The 14,502-nt window shown below is 44.4% G+C and overlaps 1 protein-coding gene across 3 annotated transcripts; it reads right to left on the reverse strand.

Annotated features, from left to right (window-relative positions):
• Positions 1–5,937: 5,937 nt before the first annotated feature.
• On the reverse strand, positions 5,938–14,205 carry LOC135507766 (E3 ubiquitin-protein ligase TRIM39-like). 3 transcript variants are annotated; one of them, XM_064927398.1, is made up of 2 exons: positions 14,129–14,205; positions 5,938–8,727 (listed from the first exon to the last, which is right to left on the reverse strand). In XM_064927398.1, the coding sequence occupies exon 2, from the start codon at positions 8,723–8,725 to the stop codon at positions 7,109–7,111; it is 1,617 nt and encodes a 538-aa protein (XP_064783470.1). In that variant the 5' UTR covers positions 8,726–8,727; positions 14,129–14,205; the 3' UTR covers positions 5,938–7,108. The 3 variants fall into 3 exon arrangements, with proteins under 3 accessions (XP_064783470.1, XP_064783468.1, XP_064783469.1); XM_064927396.1 differs by lacking the exon at positions 14,129–14,205 and adding an exon at positions 8,972–9,128; XM_064927397.1 differs by lacking the exon at positions 14,129–14,205 and adding an exon at positions 8,948–9,128.
• Between the last annotated feature and the right edge of the window lie 297 nt (positions 14,206–14,502).

Below are 14,502 nucleotides of genomic sequence, written 5' to 3' on the forward strand. Positions count from 1 at the left end.
GAGTCGAGAACAGTAGGGCTTCTTAAAGAAAAACTAACAGGTTTGTGAGAGCCAGAATTCTTACTGGTTGGTAGGTGATCAAATACTTTTGTCATGTAATAAAATGCAAATTAATTACTTAAAAATCATACAATGTGATTTTCTGGATTTTTGTTTTAGATTCCGTCTCTCACAGTTGAAGTGTACCTATGATAAAAAATTACAGACCTCTACATGCTTTGTAAGTAGGAAAACCTGCAAAATCGGCAGTGTATCAAATACTTGTTCTCCCCACTGTATGTATATATACACAGTACCAGTCAAATGTTTGGACACACCTACTCATTCAAGGGTTTTTCTTTATTTGTACTATTTTCTACATTGTAGAATACATTTTCATGTCTTCACTATTATTGTAGAATAATAGTAAAGACATCAAATATTGTAGAATAATAGTAAAGACATCAAATATTTTAGAAAAAACTCACGGCCTTCCTCAAGACAATGTATACGAAACGCTTCAGTCTGGTTTTAGACACCATCATAGTGTGGCCAATGTGAAATGGCTAGCAAGTTAGCGGTGGTGCGCGCTAATAGTGTTTCAGTCGGTGACATCACTCGCTCTGAGACCTAGAAGTAGTTGTTCCCCTTGCTCTGCAAGGGCCGTGGCTCTTGTGGCGCGATGGGTAACGATGCTTCGTGAGTGACTGTGGTTGATGTGTGCAGAGGGTCCCTGGTTTGAGCCCAGGTTGGGGCGAGGAGAGGGATGGAAGCCATACTGTTACAATAGCACTGAGATTGCACTTGTGAAGGTGGTAAATGACCTTTTAAGGGCGTCAGACCGAGGCTCTGCATCTGTCCTTGTGCTCCTAGACTTTAGTGCTGCTTTTGATAACATCGATCACCATAATCTTTTGAAAAGATTGGAAACCCAAATTGGTCTACACGGACAAGTTCTGGCCTGGTTTAGATTTGATCTGTCTGTTAAAGATACTGTATGTTTGTCTCTGTAGATGGTTTGTCCTCTGACAAATCAACTGTAAATTTCAGTGTTCCTCAAGGCTCCGTTTTAGGACTACTATTGTTTTCCCTATATATTCTACCTTTTGTTGATGTCATTCGGAAACATAATGTTAACTTTTACTGCTATGCGGATGACACACAGCTGTACATTTCAATGAAACATGGTGAAGCCCCAAAATTGCCCTCCCTGGAGCCTGTGTTTCAGATGTAAGGAAGTGGATGGTGGCAAATGTTCTACTTTTAAACTTGGACAAAACAGAGATGCTAGTTCTAGGTCCCAAGAAACAAAGATACCTTCTGTTGGATCTGACAATTCATCTTGATGGTTGTACAGTTGTCTCAAATAAAACTGTGACGGACCTCAGCGTTACTCTGGACCCTGATCTCTCTTTTGATGAACATTTCAAAACTGTTTCAAGGACAGCTATTTTCCATCTACGTAACATTGCAAAAATCTTTAACTTTCTGTACAAAATTGATGCTAACCTACAAAGCATTAAATGGGCTTGCTCCTACCTATCTTTCCAATTTGGTCCTGCCGAAAAACCTTGAAATCAGCCCTTGCCTTAACAGGATTCCAGTGTAGAGAGGCTAGCACTGGAGTAATATGATCCATTTTTTTGGTTCTAGTCAAGATTCTAGCAGCCGTGTTTAGCACTAACTGAAGTTTATTTAGTGCTTTATCTGGGTAGCCGGAAAGTAGAGCATTGCAGTAATTTAACCTAGAAGAGACAAAAGCATGGATTCATTTTTCTGCTACACGAACGCTACGGTCACAAGGCGCAGGCCTCCTTATTGTCCCTAGAATTTCTAAGCAAACAGCTGGAGGCAGGGCATTCTCCTTTAGAGCTCCATTCTTATGGAATGGTCTGCCTATCTACAGTGCCTTGCGAAAGTATTCGGCCCCCTTGAACTTTGCGACCTTTTGCCACATTTCAGGCTTCAAACATAATGATATAAAACTGTATTTTTTTGTGAAGAATCAACAACAAGTGGGACACAATCATGAAGTGGAACGACATTTATTGGATATTTCAAACTTTTTTAACAAATCAAAAACTGAAAAATTGGGTTTCACTGGAGCAACGAACCGCCCTTGCTGTCTCTGCCTGGCTCTCCACTGGGTTTCTCTGCCTCAAACTGACATTTACTCCTTAGGTGCTGCCCTGGTGCACCCTCTACAACCACTGTGATTATTATTATTTGCCCCTGCTGGTCATCTATGAACATTTGAACAGCTTGGCCATGTTCTGTTATAATTTCCACCCAGCCCAGACAGGAGAGGACTGGCCACCCCTCATAGCCTTGCTCCTCTCTAGGTTTCTTCCTAGGTTCTGGCCTTTCTGGGGAATTTTTCATAGCCACCGTGTTTCTACACCTGCATTGCTTGCTGTTTGGGGTTTTAGGCTGGGTATAAGGGTACAGGGCGAGACCCAGATGCAGACACAGGAGGCAGATGGTTAGAGTCTTAGTTGTTTATTTAATCCCAAAGGAGTAGGCAAGAGAATGATCGCAGACAGGCAAAAGGTCAAACCCGGATTCTGAGTCCATGAAGTACAGAGTGACAGACAGGCTCGATGTCAGGGCAGGCAGAAGGGTCAGGCAGGTACGGAGTCCAGAAAAAACAGCAAGGGTCAAAACCGGGAAGAACAGACAACAGGAGCATGGGAAAAACACGCTTGTTGACTTGAAAACATACAAGACAAACTGTCACAGAGAGACAGGAAGCACAGGGATAAATACACTGGGGAAAATAAGCGACACCTGGAGGAGGTGGAGACAATCCCAAGAACAGGTGAAACAGAACAGGGCGTGACACTGGGTTTCTGTACAGCACTTTGTGACAACAACTGATGTAAGAAGGGCTTCATAAATACATTTGGTTGATTTGATTGAAAACTATGAAATAACACATGGAATGATGTAGTAACCAAAAAGTGTTAAAAACCAATCAAAATATATTTTACATTCTTCAAAATGGCGACCCTTTGCCTTGATGACAGCTTTGCACACTCTTGGCATTCTCTCAACAAGCTTCACCTGGAATGCTTTTCCATCAGTCTTGAAGGAGTTCCCACATATGATGAGCAGACTACTTCTCCTTCACTCTGCGGTCCAACTCATCCCAAACCATCTCAATTGGATTAAGGTTGGGTGATTGGAGGCCAGGTCATCAGATAGCCCTTACACAGCCTGGATGTGTGATGGGTCATTGTCCTGTTGGAAAACAAATGATAGTCCCACTAAGCCCAAACCAGATGGGATGGCATATCGCTGCAGAATGCTGTGGTAGCCATGCAGGTTAAGTATACCTTGAATTCTAAATAAATCACTGACAGTGTCACAAGCAAAGCACCCCCACACCATCACACCTCCTCCTTCATGCTTCACGGTGGGAACCACACATGCGGAGATCATCTGTTCAAATACTCTGCGTCTCTCACAAAGACACGGCGGTTGGAACCAAAAATCGCAAATTTGGACTCATCAGACCAAAGGACAGATTTCCACCGGTCTAATGTCCATTGCATGTTTCTTGGCACATTCAAGTCTAGTCTCTTCTTGTTATTGGTGTCCTTCAGTAGTAGTTTCTTTGCAGCAATTCGACCATGAAGGCCTGATTTACGCAGTCTCCTCTGAACAGTTGATGTTGAGATGTGTCTGTGAAGCATTTATTTTGGGCTGCAATTTCTGAGGCTGGTAACTCGAATGAACGTATCCTCTGCAGCAGAGGTAACTCTGGGTCTTCCTTTCCGGTTGCTGTCCTTATGAGAGACAGTTTCGTCATAGCACTTAATGGTTTTTGCGATTGCACTTGAAGAAAGTTCCGTATTGACTGACCTTCATGTCTTAAAGTAATGATGGACTTTTGTTTCTCTTTGCTTATTTGAGCTGTTCTTGCCATAATATGGACTTGGTCTTTTACCAAATAGGGCTATATTTTGTATACCACCCCAACCTTGTCACAGCACACACACACACAACACAGCATTAAGAAGGAAATTCATTTCACAAATGAACTTTTAACAATGCACACCTGTTAATTGAAATGCATTCCAGGTGACTACCCCCATGAAGCTGGTTAAGAGAATGCCAAGAGTGTGCAAAGCTGTCATCAAGGCAAAGGGTGGCTACTTTGAATAATCTCAAATATAAAATCTATTTTGATTTGTTTAACACTTTTTGGGTTACTACATGATTCCATATGTGTTATTTTATAGTTTTGATGTCTTCACTGTTATTCTACATTGTAGAACATAGTTAAAATAAAGAAAAATCCTGGAATGAGTATGTGTGTCCAACTTTTGACTGTTACTGTATACCCAACAATAAAATAATATATTTAATGAAATTCTAATTGTGATGTTATTGTGATGTATTAACTTGGAAATAGCCCCCTATCAGACCAGGGTTCAAATTATTTGTTTTTCTGTCAAATGCATTAGCTGCACTTGATTGATCTCAACTGATGTAAAGAAAGAAATGGCATAGTCCCAAAAGTGCCATCCTCACCAATCTGGCACTCCAAACAGTCTATTTTACTCAAAATATTTGAAAGAAAATACATTGGAACCCAGCTCTGTCCTGTATGAGTTTGAATATTCCTATCTCTTGTTTTCCTCTACCCTCTGGTGGACATCAGCAACAAATCCCTGATGCCCATGACCCCCGTCCTGTCGTATTCCACCCCTTTGTTATGATCTAAATAAGTCTAAGTCTAAACAAGTCTAAATAAGCTCAGGAGAAAAAATGTGCTTAACAAGTCACATAGTAACTTGCATGGACTCACTCTGTGTGCAATAACAGTGTTTAACATGAAGCTGGCTCTAACCAGAATAGAAAGATGAGTGGGAGGCCCCGGTGCACAACTGAGCAAGAGGACAAGTACATTAGAGTGTCTAGTTTGAGAAACAGACGCCTCACAAGTCCTCAACTGGCAGCTTCATTAAATAGTACCCGCATTACACCAGTCTCAACGTCAACAGTGAATAGGTGACTCTGGGATGCTGGCCTTCTAGGCAGAGTTGCAAAGAAAAAGCCATATTTTAGACTGGCCAATAAAAAGAAAAGATTAAGATGGGCAAAAGAACACAGATACTGGACAGAGGAATTCTGCCTAGAAGGCCAGCATCCAAGAATCGCCTCTTCAGCGTTGACGTTGAGACTGGTGTTTTGCTGGTACTATATTTAATAAAAGTGCCAGTTGAGGACTTGTGAGATGACTGTTTCTCGAACTAGACACTTTAATGTACTTGTCCTCCTGCTCAGTTGTGCACCGATGCCTCCTCTTTCTATTCTGGTTAGGGCCAGTTTGCGCTATTCTATGAATGGAGTAGTATACAGCGTTGTATGAGATCTTTAGTTTCTTGGCAATTTCTCGCATGGAATAGATTTCATTTCTCAGAACAAGAATAGACTGAAAATTTTCAGAAGAACGTTTTTTGTTTCTAGCCATTTTGAGCCTGTAAACGAACCCACAAATGCTGACTCTCCAGATACTCAACTAATCTAAAGAAGGCCAGTTGTATTGCTTCTTTAATCAGAACAACCGTTATCAGCTGTGCTAACATAATTGCAAAAGAGTTTTTTAATGGTCAATTAGCCTTTTAAAATTATAAACTTGGATTAGCTAACACAACGTGCCATTGGAATATATGAGTGACGGTTGTTGATAATGGACCTCGGTAAGCCTATGTAGACATTTCATTAAAAATCTGCCATTTCCAGCTACAATAGTCATTTACAACATTAACAATGTCTACACTGTATTTCTGATCTATTTGATGTTATTTTAATGGACAAAAAAATAGCTTTCTTTAAAAAACAAGGAAGTGTCTAAGTGACCCCAAACATTTGAATGGTAGCATATTGTAACGGCTCTCCTCTTCCTCTTCTGAGGAGGAGTAGCAAGGATCGGACCAATACGCAGCGTGGTAAGTGTCCATGATACTTTAATAAGAACTGAACACGACTAAATACGAAAATAACCAAGTGAATAGAAACGAAAACCGAAACAGTCCTCAATGGTGACACAAACAACAAAACAGGAAACAATCACCCACCAAACACAGGTGGGAAAAGGCTACCTAAGATTCTCAATCAGAGACAACTAACGACACCTGCCTCTGATTGAGAACCATACCATACCAGGCCAAACACAAAACACAACATAGAAAAACGAACATAGACAACCCTCCCAACTCACGCCCTGACCATACTAAAACAAAGACATAACAAAAGAACTAAGGTCAGAACGTGACACATATATTAAAAAATGTTTACTTTGTTTTTATCGGGTACTGTGTGTAAAAATATATATTTTGAGTTTGTGCTGTAACACAACAACATCTGGAATAAGTCAAGGGGTATGAGTACTTTCTGAAGGCACTGTACCATCAGCTCAAAAGAAAAGTATGTATTTTATCATGTTCAGTCACTTTCCTAAACCAACAACCAGCTTATAGGCACATTATTTCCCTTATCACACACTGTCTTAGATCCACAGCCAGCTCCAAGGAAAAGTATGCCCTTTATCGAAGTGCAGTACCGTGGAACCAGCTCAAAGGCTGAGTACGTCCTTTACCACATTCACTTATGCAGTATCAACAACCAGCTTAAAGTCCTTTTTCACAATAAACTACATCCACAACCAGATCAAAGGAAAAGTAAGTCCTTTAACACATTCACGTATACAGTATCAACAACAAGCTTAAATATGCACAATAAAGAAATCACTCTGCCGTTTCCTGGTTGCTAAAATTCTAATAGTTCGCCTAATTTCAGTTTTTGACCAGAAAAAAAGCAAGTATAGTGTTGAGAATCATTACACCATATAAACCGCTGTGAAATATCTTTTCCACATCCCAAAATATTGTATTTTCAGCTGTTTGAAGGTGGTGTACAAAACCTGAAAGTAAAAGATGCCAAAATGAAATGTAATAATGGGAAGCATAGAAATAATGCACATACAACAGATTTACCTCTTTTTATACTTGCTTTGAATGAGAATGACAGATCTATAACTCACATTTCTATGTGAATTTGGTCGGGTCGCCCAAAAAGTTACATATTGCAGCTTTAAAGAAAGATTAAGTCCTTTGTTTAATCAGTATTTGTGATTGACAGGAGAGATGACGAGAGGGGCTGCGTTTTTACCACTATCATCACTACAGGGACTGAAGAATGGGTAGATTTTCTCTGTAAAGATGCAGCAAGTGAAAGAGTAGATATGAGACCTGGCCTCCACATTATAAAAAGAGACCACACCCTCCTCATAATCCACAAACACCCCCACCTTCTGGGGCTTCTCGCTCAGGGAGAGACGGACTTGCGGTGAGGCACAGGCTGTGTACTCATTCCCATCCCTTAGCATCATAGTCCAAACTCCATGTTCAGGGCTCAGTGTGATATTCCCCTTCCTGTCAATGGACTCTCTGGCAACTCCTAAATCCCACCTAGTCTTACCCTTAACCACCACCTCATAGTAAAATCTCCCTGAGGAGAAGCCATCCTTTCCAAGGAGAATGGTAAAACGATCAAACCTTTTTGGATTGTCCGGAAGATTCAGTTCCGTGTCTCCAGTTCTCACTTGTTTCCCATTGTCAGACAGGATGAGAAAGAGATTTGCTGTATCAGGGTCCAGAGTCACATCTACTGCATACTGCTGAATCCTCTTCAGTTTGACCTCAGGCAGCTTCTCCATCTCTTTATTCAATGTCTCCTCCAGCTGAGACACAGCTCTCCTCACAGTCCTGTGAACACTGATCTCAGACCAGTCCTTGGTGGGTGGAGGGGTGCACACCACGGATGTGAAGCTCTGGAGAAGTTGGAGGTGGTCCTCAGTGTGTGAGAGCTGCTTCAGCTCAGTGCTTCTCCTCTTTAGCTCAGTGATTTCCTGCTCAAGTTCTTTAATGAGCCCTTCAGCCTGCCTCTCTACTGCTTTCTGCTTCTCCTCAACCTCCTCAATGAGCTGAGCTTGGCCTTTCTCAATGGATCGTACCAGAGCAGTTAAGACCTTTATGCTGTCTGCTATCTCCCTCTTTGCATCTCTTTTGCTGAGATGTACTGAGAGTATAATCTCTTTAACTTTCTGCAGTAGCTCCTGAATAATCCTCTGCACTTCTGCCTCAGTTTTCCCCAGCTGAGCCTTCCTCTCTCCACACTCGTCCTCTATAGGAACAGTGTCATGAGTCTTGTGGTCTGTTTCAGTGCAGAACTGACACACACACGTCTGGTCAGTCCTACAGAACAGCTCCAGGAGTCTGTCGTGCTTCTTACAGATCCTGTCTTCCAGGTTCTCCACAGGGTCGATCAGCTTGTGTCTCTTAAATGCTGGGGATATTTGATGAGGCTCCAGGTGAGTCTTACAATAAGATGCCAGACACACCTGGCATGACTTCAGGGCCTTGCGCTTCGTCCCAGTGCAGATGTCACAGTGCACTTTTCCAGGTTTGGCAGGGGACTCATCTTTACCTGTGTCTCTCAACAATTTATAATTCTCTATAATCTCTCTGAAGGTTGTGTTGACACAAAGCTTAGTTTGCCTGGAGAATTTCTCCTGACACAGTGGACATTGACACAGGTCGTTGCTATCCCAGTACTTTGTTATACAGGCCATGCAGAAGTTGTGTCCACACGAAGTGGAGACTGGCTCAGTGAACACATCCAAACAGATAGAGCACAGCAACTGCTCTTCAGACAGGAGACTGCTGGAGGAAGCCATATCTAGAAAGAGAAGGAGGAACTATAAATTATTTCCTGGAATGAGTCAGCTCTTGATAGTTTCAGTGCCATCAACATGGCATTAAGGGATACAAACCAATCCTGTTTAACCACACAACATACATTATGTATTAATACATTTACAAAATATAGCTTAACATAGGTACTGTAGAAAATAAAACAGTTAGAATATAATAAGTTACACAATAGAATTTATCTTCACCTGCCCTGGTAAATCTCTACTCACTTGTGTGTGAGAGAGAGTGTGGGTTCTCTCTGATCTTTCTGACTGTAGTATCAAAAAAGCCCTGGAGACAGCTTAGCTGTCTAATAAAGAATTCTGAGGAGTTTGAGAGCGTTTGAGATAATTTGCTCTTTTGCTGTTCATACGTCTATCCACTTAAGTTTCACTTTAGCAACTTGACATCAACATGCTCCTCCCCACCCAGTGCTGCTCTGCACTCTGTAACAGAATTAACCCTTCACCTTGCTGATCTCTCTCTTCTATCTTGATACATTGTTTAACCATCTAAAATCAAACCAGGTTGAACATCTTTAAACAGGAATGATCAAGGTAAAACAAGTGTGAATCAGAAATGTTAAACAAGGAATTATTGCCGATGTATGGAACGTTTTCCAAAGACGTAAAAAAAGAAAGAATTAAGTTCATGGGGATGAACAAATAAACACAGTCTAGGTGTCACGCCCTGGTCTTAGTATTTTGCGTTTTCTTTATTATTTTGGTCAGGCCAGGGTGTGACATGGGTATTTATGTGGTGCGTTTTATCTAGGGGTTTTTTGTAGGTTATGGGATTGTGGTTAGTGGGGTTGTCTAGAAAGGTCTATGGTTGCCTGGAGTGGTTCTCAATCAGAGGCAGGTGTTTATCGTTGTCTCTGATTGGGAACCATATTTAGGCAGCCATATTCTTTGAGTGTTTCGTGGGTGATTGTTCCTGTCTCTGTGTTTGTTTGCACCAGATAGGCTGTTTAGGTTTTTTCACGTTTATTGTTTTTGTATACTGTTCGTGTTTTCATCTTTACTAAAGATGTATACAAATAACCACGCTGCATTTTGGTCCGATCCCTGCTACACCTCCTCTTCAGAGGAAGAGGAGAAAGAAAACCGTTACAGAATCACCCACCACAACAGGACCAAGCGGCGTGGTGACAGGCAGCGGCAGCAGGAGCAGCGAAATCCAGATTTCTGGACATGGGAGGAGATATTGGATGGTAAAGGACCCTGGGCTCAGCCTGGAGAATATCGCTGCCCCAAAGAAGAGCTGGAGGCGAAGAAGGCTGAGAGGTGCTGGTATGAGGAGGCAGCACAGCGACGCGGTAGGAAACCCGAGAGTCAGCCCCAAAAATGTCTTGGGAGGGGGCACACAGGAAGTGTGGCGAAGCCAGGTAGGAGACCTGCGCCAACTTCCTGTGCTTACCGGGGGGCTAGAGAGTCCGGGCAGGCACCGTGTTATGCTGTGGAGCGCACGGTGTCCCCAGTGCGGGTGCATAGCCCGGTGCGGTACATACCAGCTCCGCGTATCGGCCAGGCTAGAGTGGGCATCGAGCCAAGTGCCATGAAGCCGGCTCTACGCATCTGGTCTCCAGTGCGTCTCCTTGGGCCGGCTTACATGGCACCAGCTTTGCGCATGGTGTCCCTGGTTCGCCTGCATAGCCCAGTGCGGGCTATTCCACCTCGCCGCACTGGCAGGGCGACCGGGAGCATTCAACCAGGTAAGGTTGGGCAGGCTCGGTGCTCAAGAGCTCCAGTGCGCCTGCACGGTCCGGTCTATCCAGTACCACCTCCACGCACCAGCCCTCCGGTGGCAGCTCCCCGCACCAGGCTTCCCGTGCGTGTCCTCGGCCAAGTACCACCAGTGCCAGCACCTCGCATCAGGCCTACAGTGCGCTTCGCCTGTCCAGCGCTGCCAGAGCCTTCCTCCTGTCCAGCGCTGCCGGAGTCTCCCGCTTTTCCCGCGCTGCCAGAGCTTTTCTCCTCTCCAGCGCTGCCGGAGTCTCCCACCTGTCCAGCGCTGCCGGAGTCTTCCGCCTGTCCAGCGCTGCCAGAGCCTTCCTCCTCTCCAGCGCTGTCGGAGTCTCCCGCTTTTCCAGCGCTGCCAGAGCTTTTCTCCTCTCCAGCGTTGCCGGAGTCTCCCGCCTGTCCAGCGCTGCCGGAGTCTCCCGCCTGTCCAGCTCTGCCGGAGTCTCCCGCCTGTCCAGCGCTGCCGGAGTCTCCCGCCTGTCCAGCGCTGCCGGAGTCTCCCGCCTGTCCAGCGCTGCCGGAGTCTCCCGCCTGTCCAGCGCTGCCGGAGTCTCCCGCCTGTCCAGCGCTGCCGGAGTCTCCCGCCTGTCCAGCGCTGCAGGAGTCTCCCGCCTGTCCAGCGCTGCAGGAGTCTCCCGCCTGTCCAGCGCTGCAGGAGTCTCCCGCCTGTCCAGCACTGCCGGAGTCTCCAGTCTGCCCAGCGCCGCCTGAGCTACCCGTCTGCCCAGCGCCGCCTGAGCTACCCGTCTGCCCAGCGCCGCCTGAGCTACCCGTCTGCCCAGCGCCGCCTGAGCTACCCGTCTGCCCAGCGCCGCCTGAGCTACCCGTCTGCCCAGCGCCGCCTGAGCTACCCGTCTGCCCAGCGCCGCCTGAGCTACCCGTCTGCCCAGCGCAGCCTGAGCTACCCGTCTGCCCAGCGCAGCCTGAGCTACCCGTCTGCCCAGCGCCATTAGAGTTGCCCGTCTGCCCAGCGCCGCCCGTCTGCCCGGCGCCGCCAGTCTGCAAGGAGCCGCCAGTCTGCAAGGAGCCGCCAGTGCCGCCAGTCTGCCATGAGCCGCCAGTCTGCAAGGAGCCGCCAGTGCAGCCAGTCTGCCATGAGCCGTCAGTCTGCCATGAGCCACCAGTGCCGCCAGTCAGCCAGGAGCCGCCAGTCAGCCCTGGGGGGAGGGGGGGGGGGGTTCTGTCACGCCCTGGTCTTAGTATTTTGTGTTTTCTTTATTATTTTGGTCAGGCCAGGGTGTGACATGGGTATTTATGTGGTGTTTTGTCTAGGTTTTTTTTTGTAGGTTATGGGATTGTGGTTAGTGGGGTTGTCTAGAAAGGTCTATGGTTGCCTGGAGTGGTTCTCAATCAGAGGCAGGTGTTTATCGTTGTCTCTGATTGGGAACCATATTTAGGCAGCCATATTCTTTGAGTGTTTCGTGGGTGATTGTTCCTGTCTCTGTGTTTGTTTGCACCAGATAGGCTGTTTAGGTTTTTTCACGTTTATTGTTTTTGTATACTGTTCGTGTTTTCATCTTTATTAAAGATGTATACAAATAACCACGCTGTATTTTGGTCCGATCCCTGCTACACCTCCTCTTCAGAGGAAGAGAAAGAAAACCGTTACACTAGGTAGATTTGAACTTGCCCGATGACTCACACAGAATTCTTCCTCTGCTCTATTGATAAAAACAAAGTTCATGGGTGTGGCGTTTGGCCATGGCAATGGATCTGGGCAGCCAGGCAAGATTTGACCATTAGCAACAAGAAGTATCCCAGAAAAGGCATTTAATTATACTCACTTTCGGTCATACCGACCACCAGTTTGTCAAGTCAAATCAAATCACATTTTATAGGTCACATACACGTGTTTAGCAGATGTTATTGCGGGTGTAGCAAAATGCTTGTGTTTCTAACGCCATGCTTGTGTTTCTAGCTCTAACCGTGCAGTAATATCTAAAAAATAATGATCTAGCAATTTCACAATGATACACACAAATCTAAAGTGAAGAAATGGAATTAAGAATATAAAAATATTTGGATGAGCAATATCGGAGCAGCATTGACTAAAATACATTAGTATAGAATAGAATGCAGTATATACAGTGGGGCACAAAAGTATTTAGTCAGCCACCAATTGTGCAAGTTCTCCAACTTAAAAAGATGAGAGGCCTGTAATTTTCATCATAGGTACACTTCAACTATGACAGACAAAATTAGAAAAGAAATCCAGAAAATCACATTGTAGGATTTTTTAATGAATTTATTTGAAAATTATGGTGGAAAATAAGTATTTGGTCATTAACAAAAGTTTATCTCAATACTTTGTTATATAGCCTTTGTTGGCAATGTGTTGGCAATGACAGAGGTCAAACGTTTTCTGTAAGTCTTAACAAGGTTTTCACACACTGTTGCTGGTATTTTGGCCCATTCCTCCATGCAGGTCTCCTCTAGAGTAGTGATGTTTTGGGGTTGTTGCTGGGCAACACGGACTTTCAACTCCCTCCAAAGATTTTCTATGGGGTTGAGATCTGGAGACTGGCTAGGCCACTCCAGGACCTTGAAATGCTTCTTACGAAGCCACTCCTTCATTGCCCGGGCGGTGTGTTTGGGATCATTGTCATGCTGAAAGACCCAGCCACGTTTCATCTTCAATGCCCTTGGAAGGAGGTTTTCACTCAAAATCTCACGATACATGGCCCCATTCATTTTTTCCTTTACACGGAGCAGTCGTCCTGGTCCCTTTGCAGAAAAACAGCCCCAAAGAAGCCTGATGTGTCCACCCCCATGCTTCACAGTAGGTATAGTGTCTTGGGATGCAACTCAGCATTCTTTGTCCTCCAAACACGATGAGTAGAGTTATTTTGGTTTCATCTGACCATATGACATTCTCCCTATCTTCTTCTGGATCATCCAAATGCTCTCTAGCAAAATTCAGACGGGCCTGGACATGTACTGGCTTAAGCAGGGGGACACGTTTGGCACTGCAGGATTTGAGTCCCTGGCGGCGTAGTGTGTTACTGATGGTAGGCTTTGTTACTTTGGTCCCAGCTCTCTGCAGGTCATTCACTAAGTCCCACCGTGTGGTTCTGGGATTTTTGCTCACCGTTCTTGTGATCATTTTGACCCCACGGTGTGAGATCTTACGTGGAGCCCCAGATCAAGGGAGATTATCAGTGGTCTTGTATGTCTTCCATTTCCTAATAATTGCTCCCACAGTTGATATCTTCAAACCAATTTCTTCAAACAGCCCTTTGGTCTTGGCTATAGTGGAGTTTGGAGTGTGACTGTTTGAGGTTGTGGACAGGTGTCTTTTACACAGATAACGAGTTCAAACAGGTGCCATTAATACAGGTAACGAGTGAAGGACAGAGGAGCCTCTTAAAGATGAAGTTACAGGTCTGTGAGAGCCAGAAATCTTGCTTGTTTGTAGGTGACCAAATACTTATTTTCCACCATAATTTGCAAATAAATTCATAAAAAATCCTACAATGTGATTTCCTGGATTTTTTCTCTCTCATTTTGTCTGTCATAGTTGAAGTGTACCTATGATGAAAATTACTGGCCTCTCATCTTTTTAAGTAGGAGAACTTGCTGACTGAATACTTTTTTGCCCTACTGTATTAACTCACTGTTGACTTGACACTGGTAAAAGGACTGTACCTTGGTGGCACGGGGAGTTTGGGGCACTTTTTGGGTCTCTCTCCGTGGCTTGGATACTTGGAGACTGGAATGTCGTATGAGCAGAGCTCCGATCCTATGTAAAAGTGGAGAAATAGGAAGTCAACTTTGTGCAATTGATTTTCACCAATTACCAATGAATAAATGCATCTTGAGCTGTCATAGTTGAAGTGTTCCTATGATGAAAATTACAGGCCTCTCTCATCTTTTTAAGTGGGAGAACTTGCACAATTGGTGGCTGACTAAATACTTTTTTGCCCCACTGTACATATGAAATGAGTAATGCAAAATATGTAAACATTATTAAAGTGACTAGTGTTCCATTTTAAATTGGCCAGTGATTTCAAGTCTATGTA

The sequence above is a fragment of the Oncorhynchus masou genome, chromosome 21, assembly GCF_036934945.1.
Source record: "Oncorhynchus masou masou isolate Uvic2021 chromosome 21, UVic_Omas_1.1, whole genome shotgun sequence".
NCBI classification, from domain to species: Eukaryota; Metazoa; Chordata; class Actinopteri; order Salmoniformes; family Salmonidae; genus Oncorhynchus; species Oncorhynchus masou.

What these genes read in the sequence shown, in the direction of transcription:
- LOC135507766 (XM_064927398.1), bottom strand. Translation starts at nt 8,725, where the DNA reads ATGGCTTCCTCCAGCAGTCTCCTGTCTGAAGAGCAGTTGCTGTGCTCT.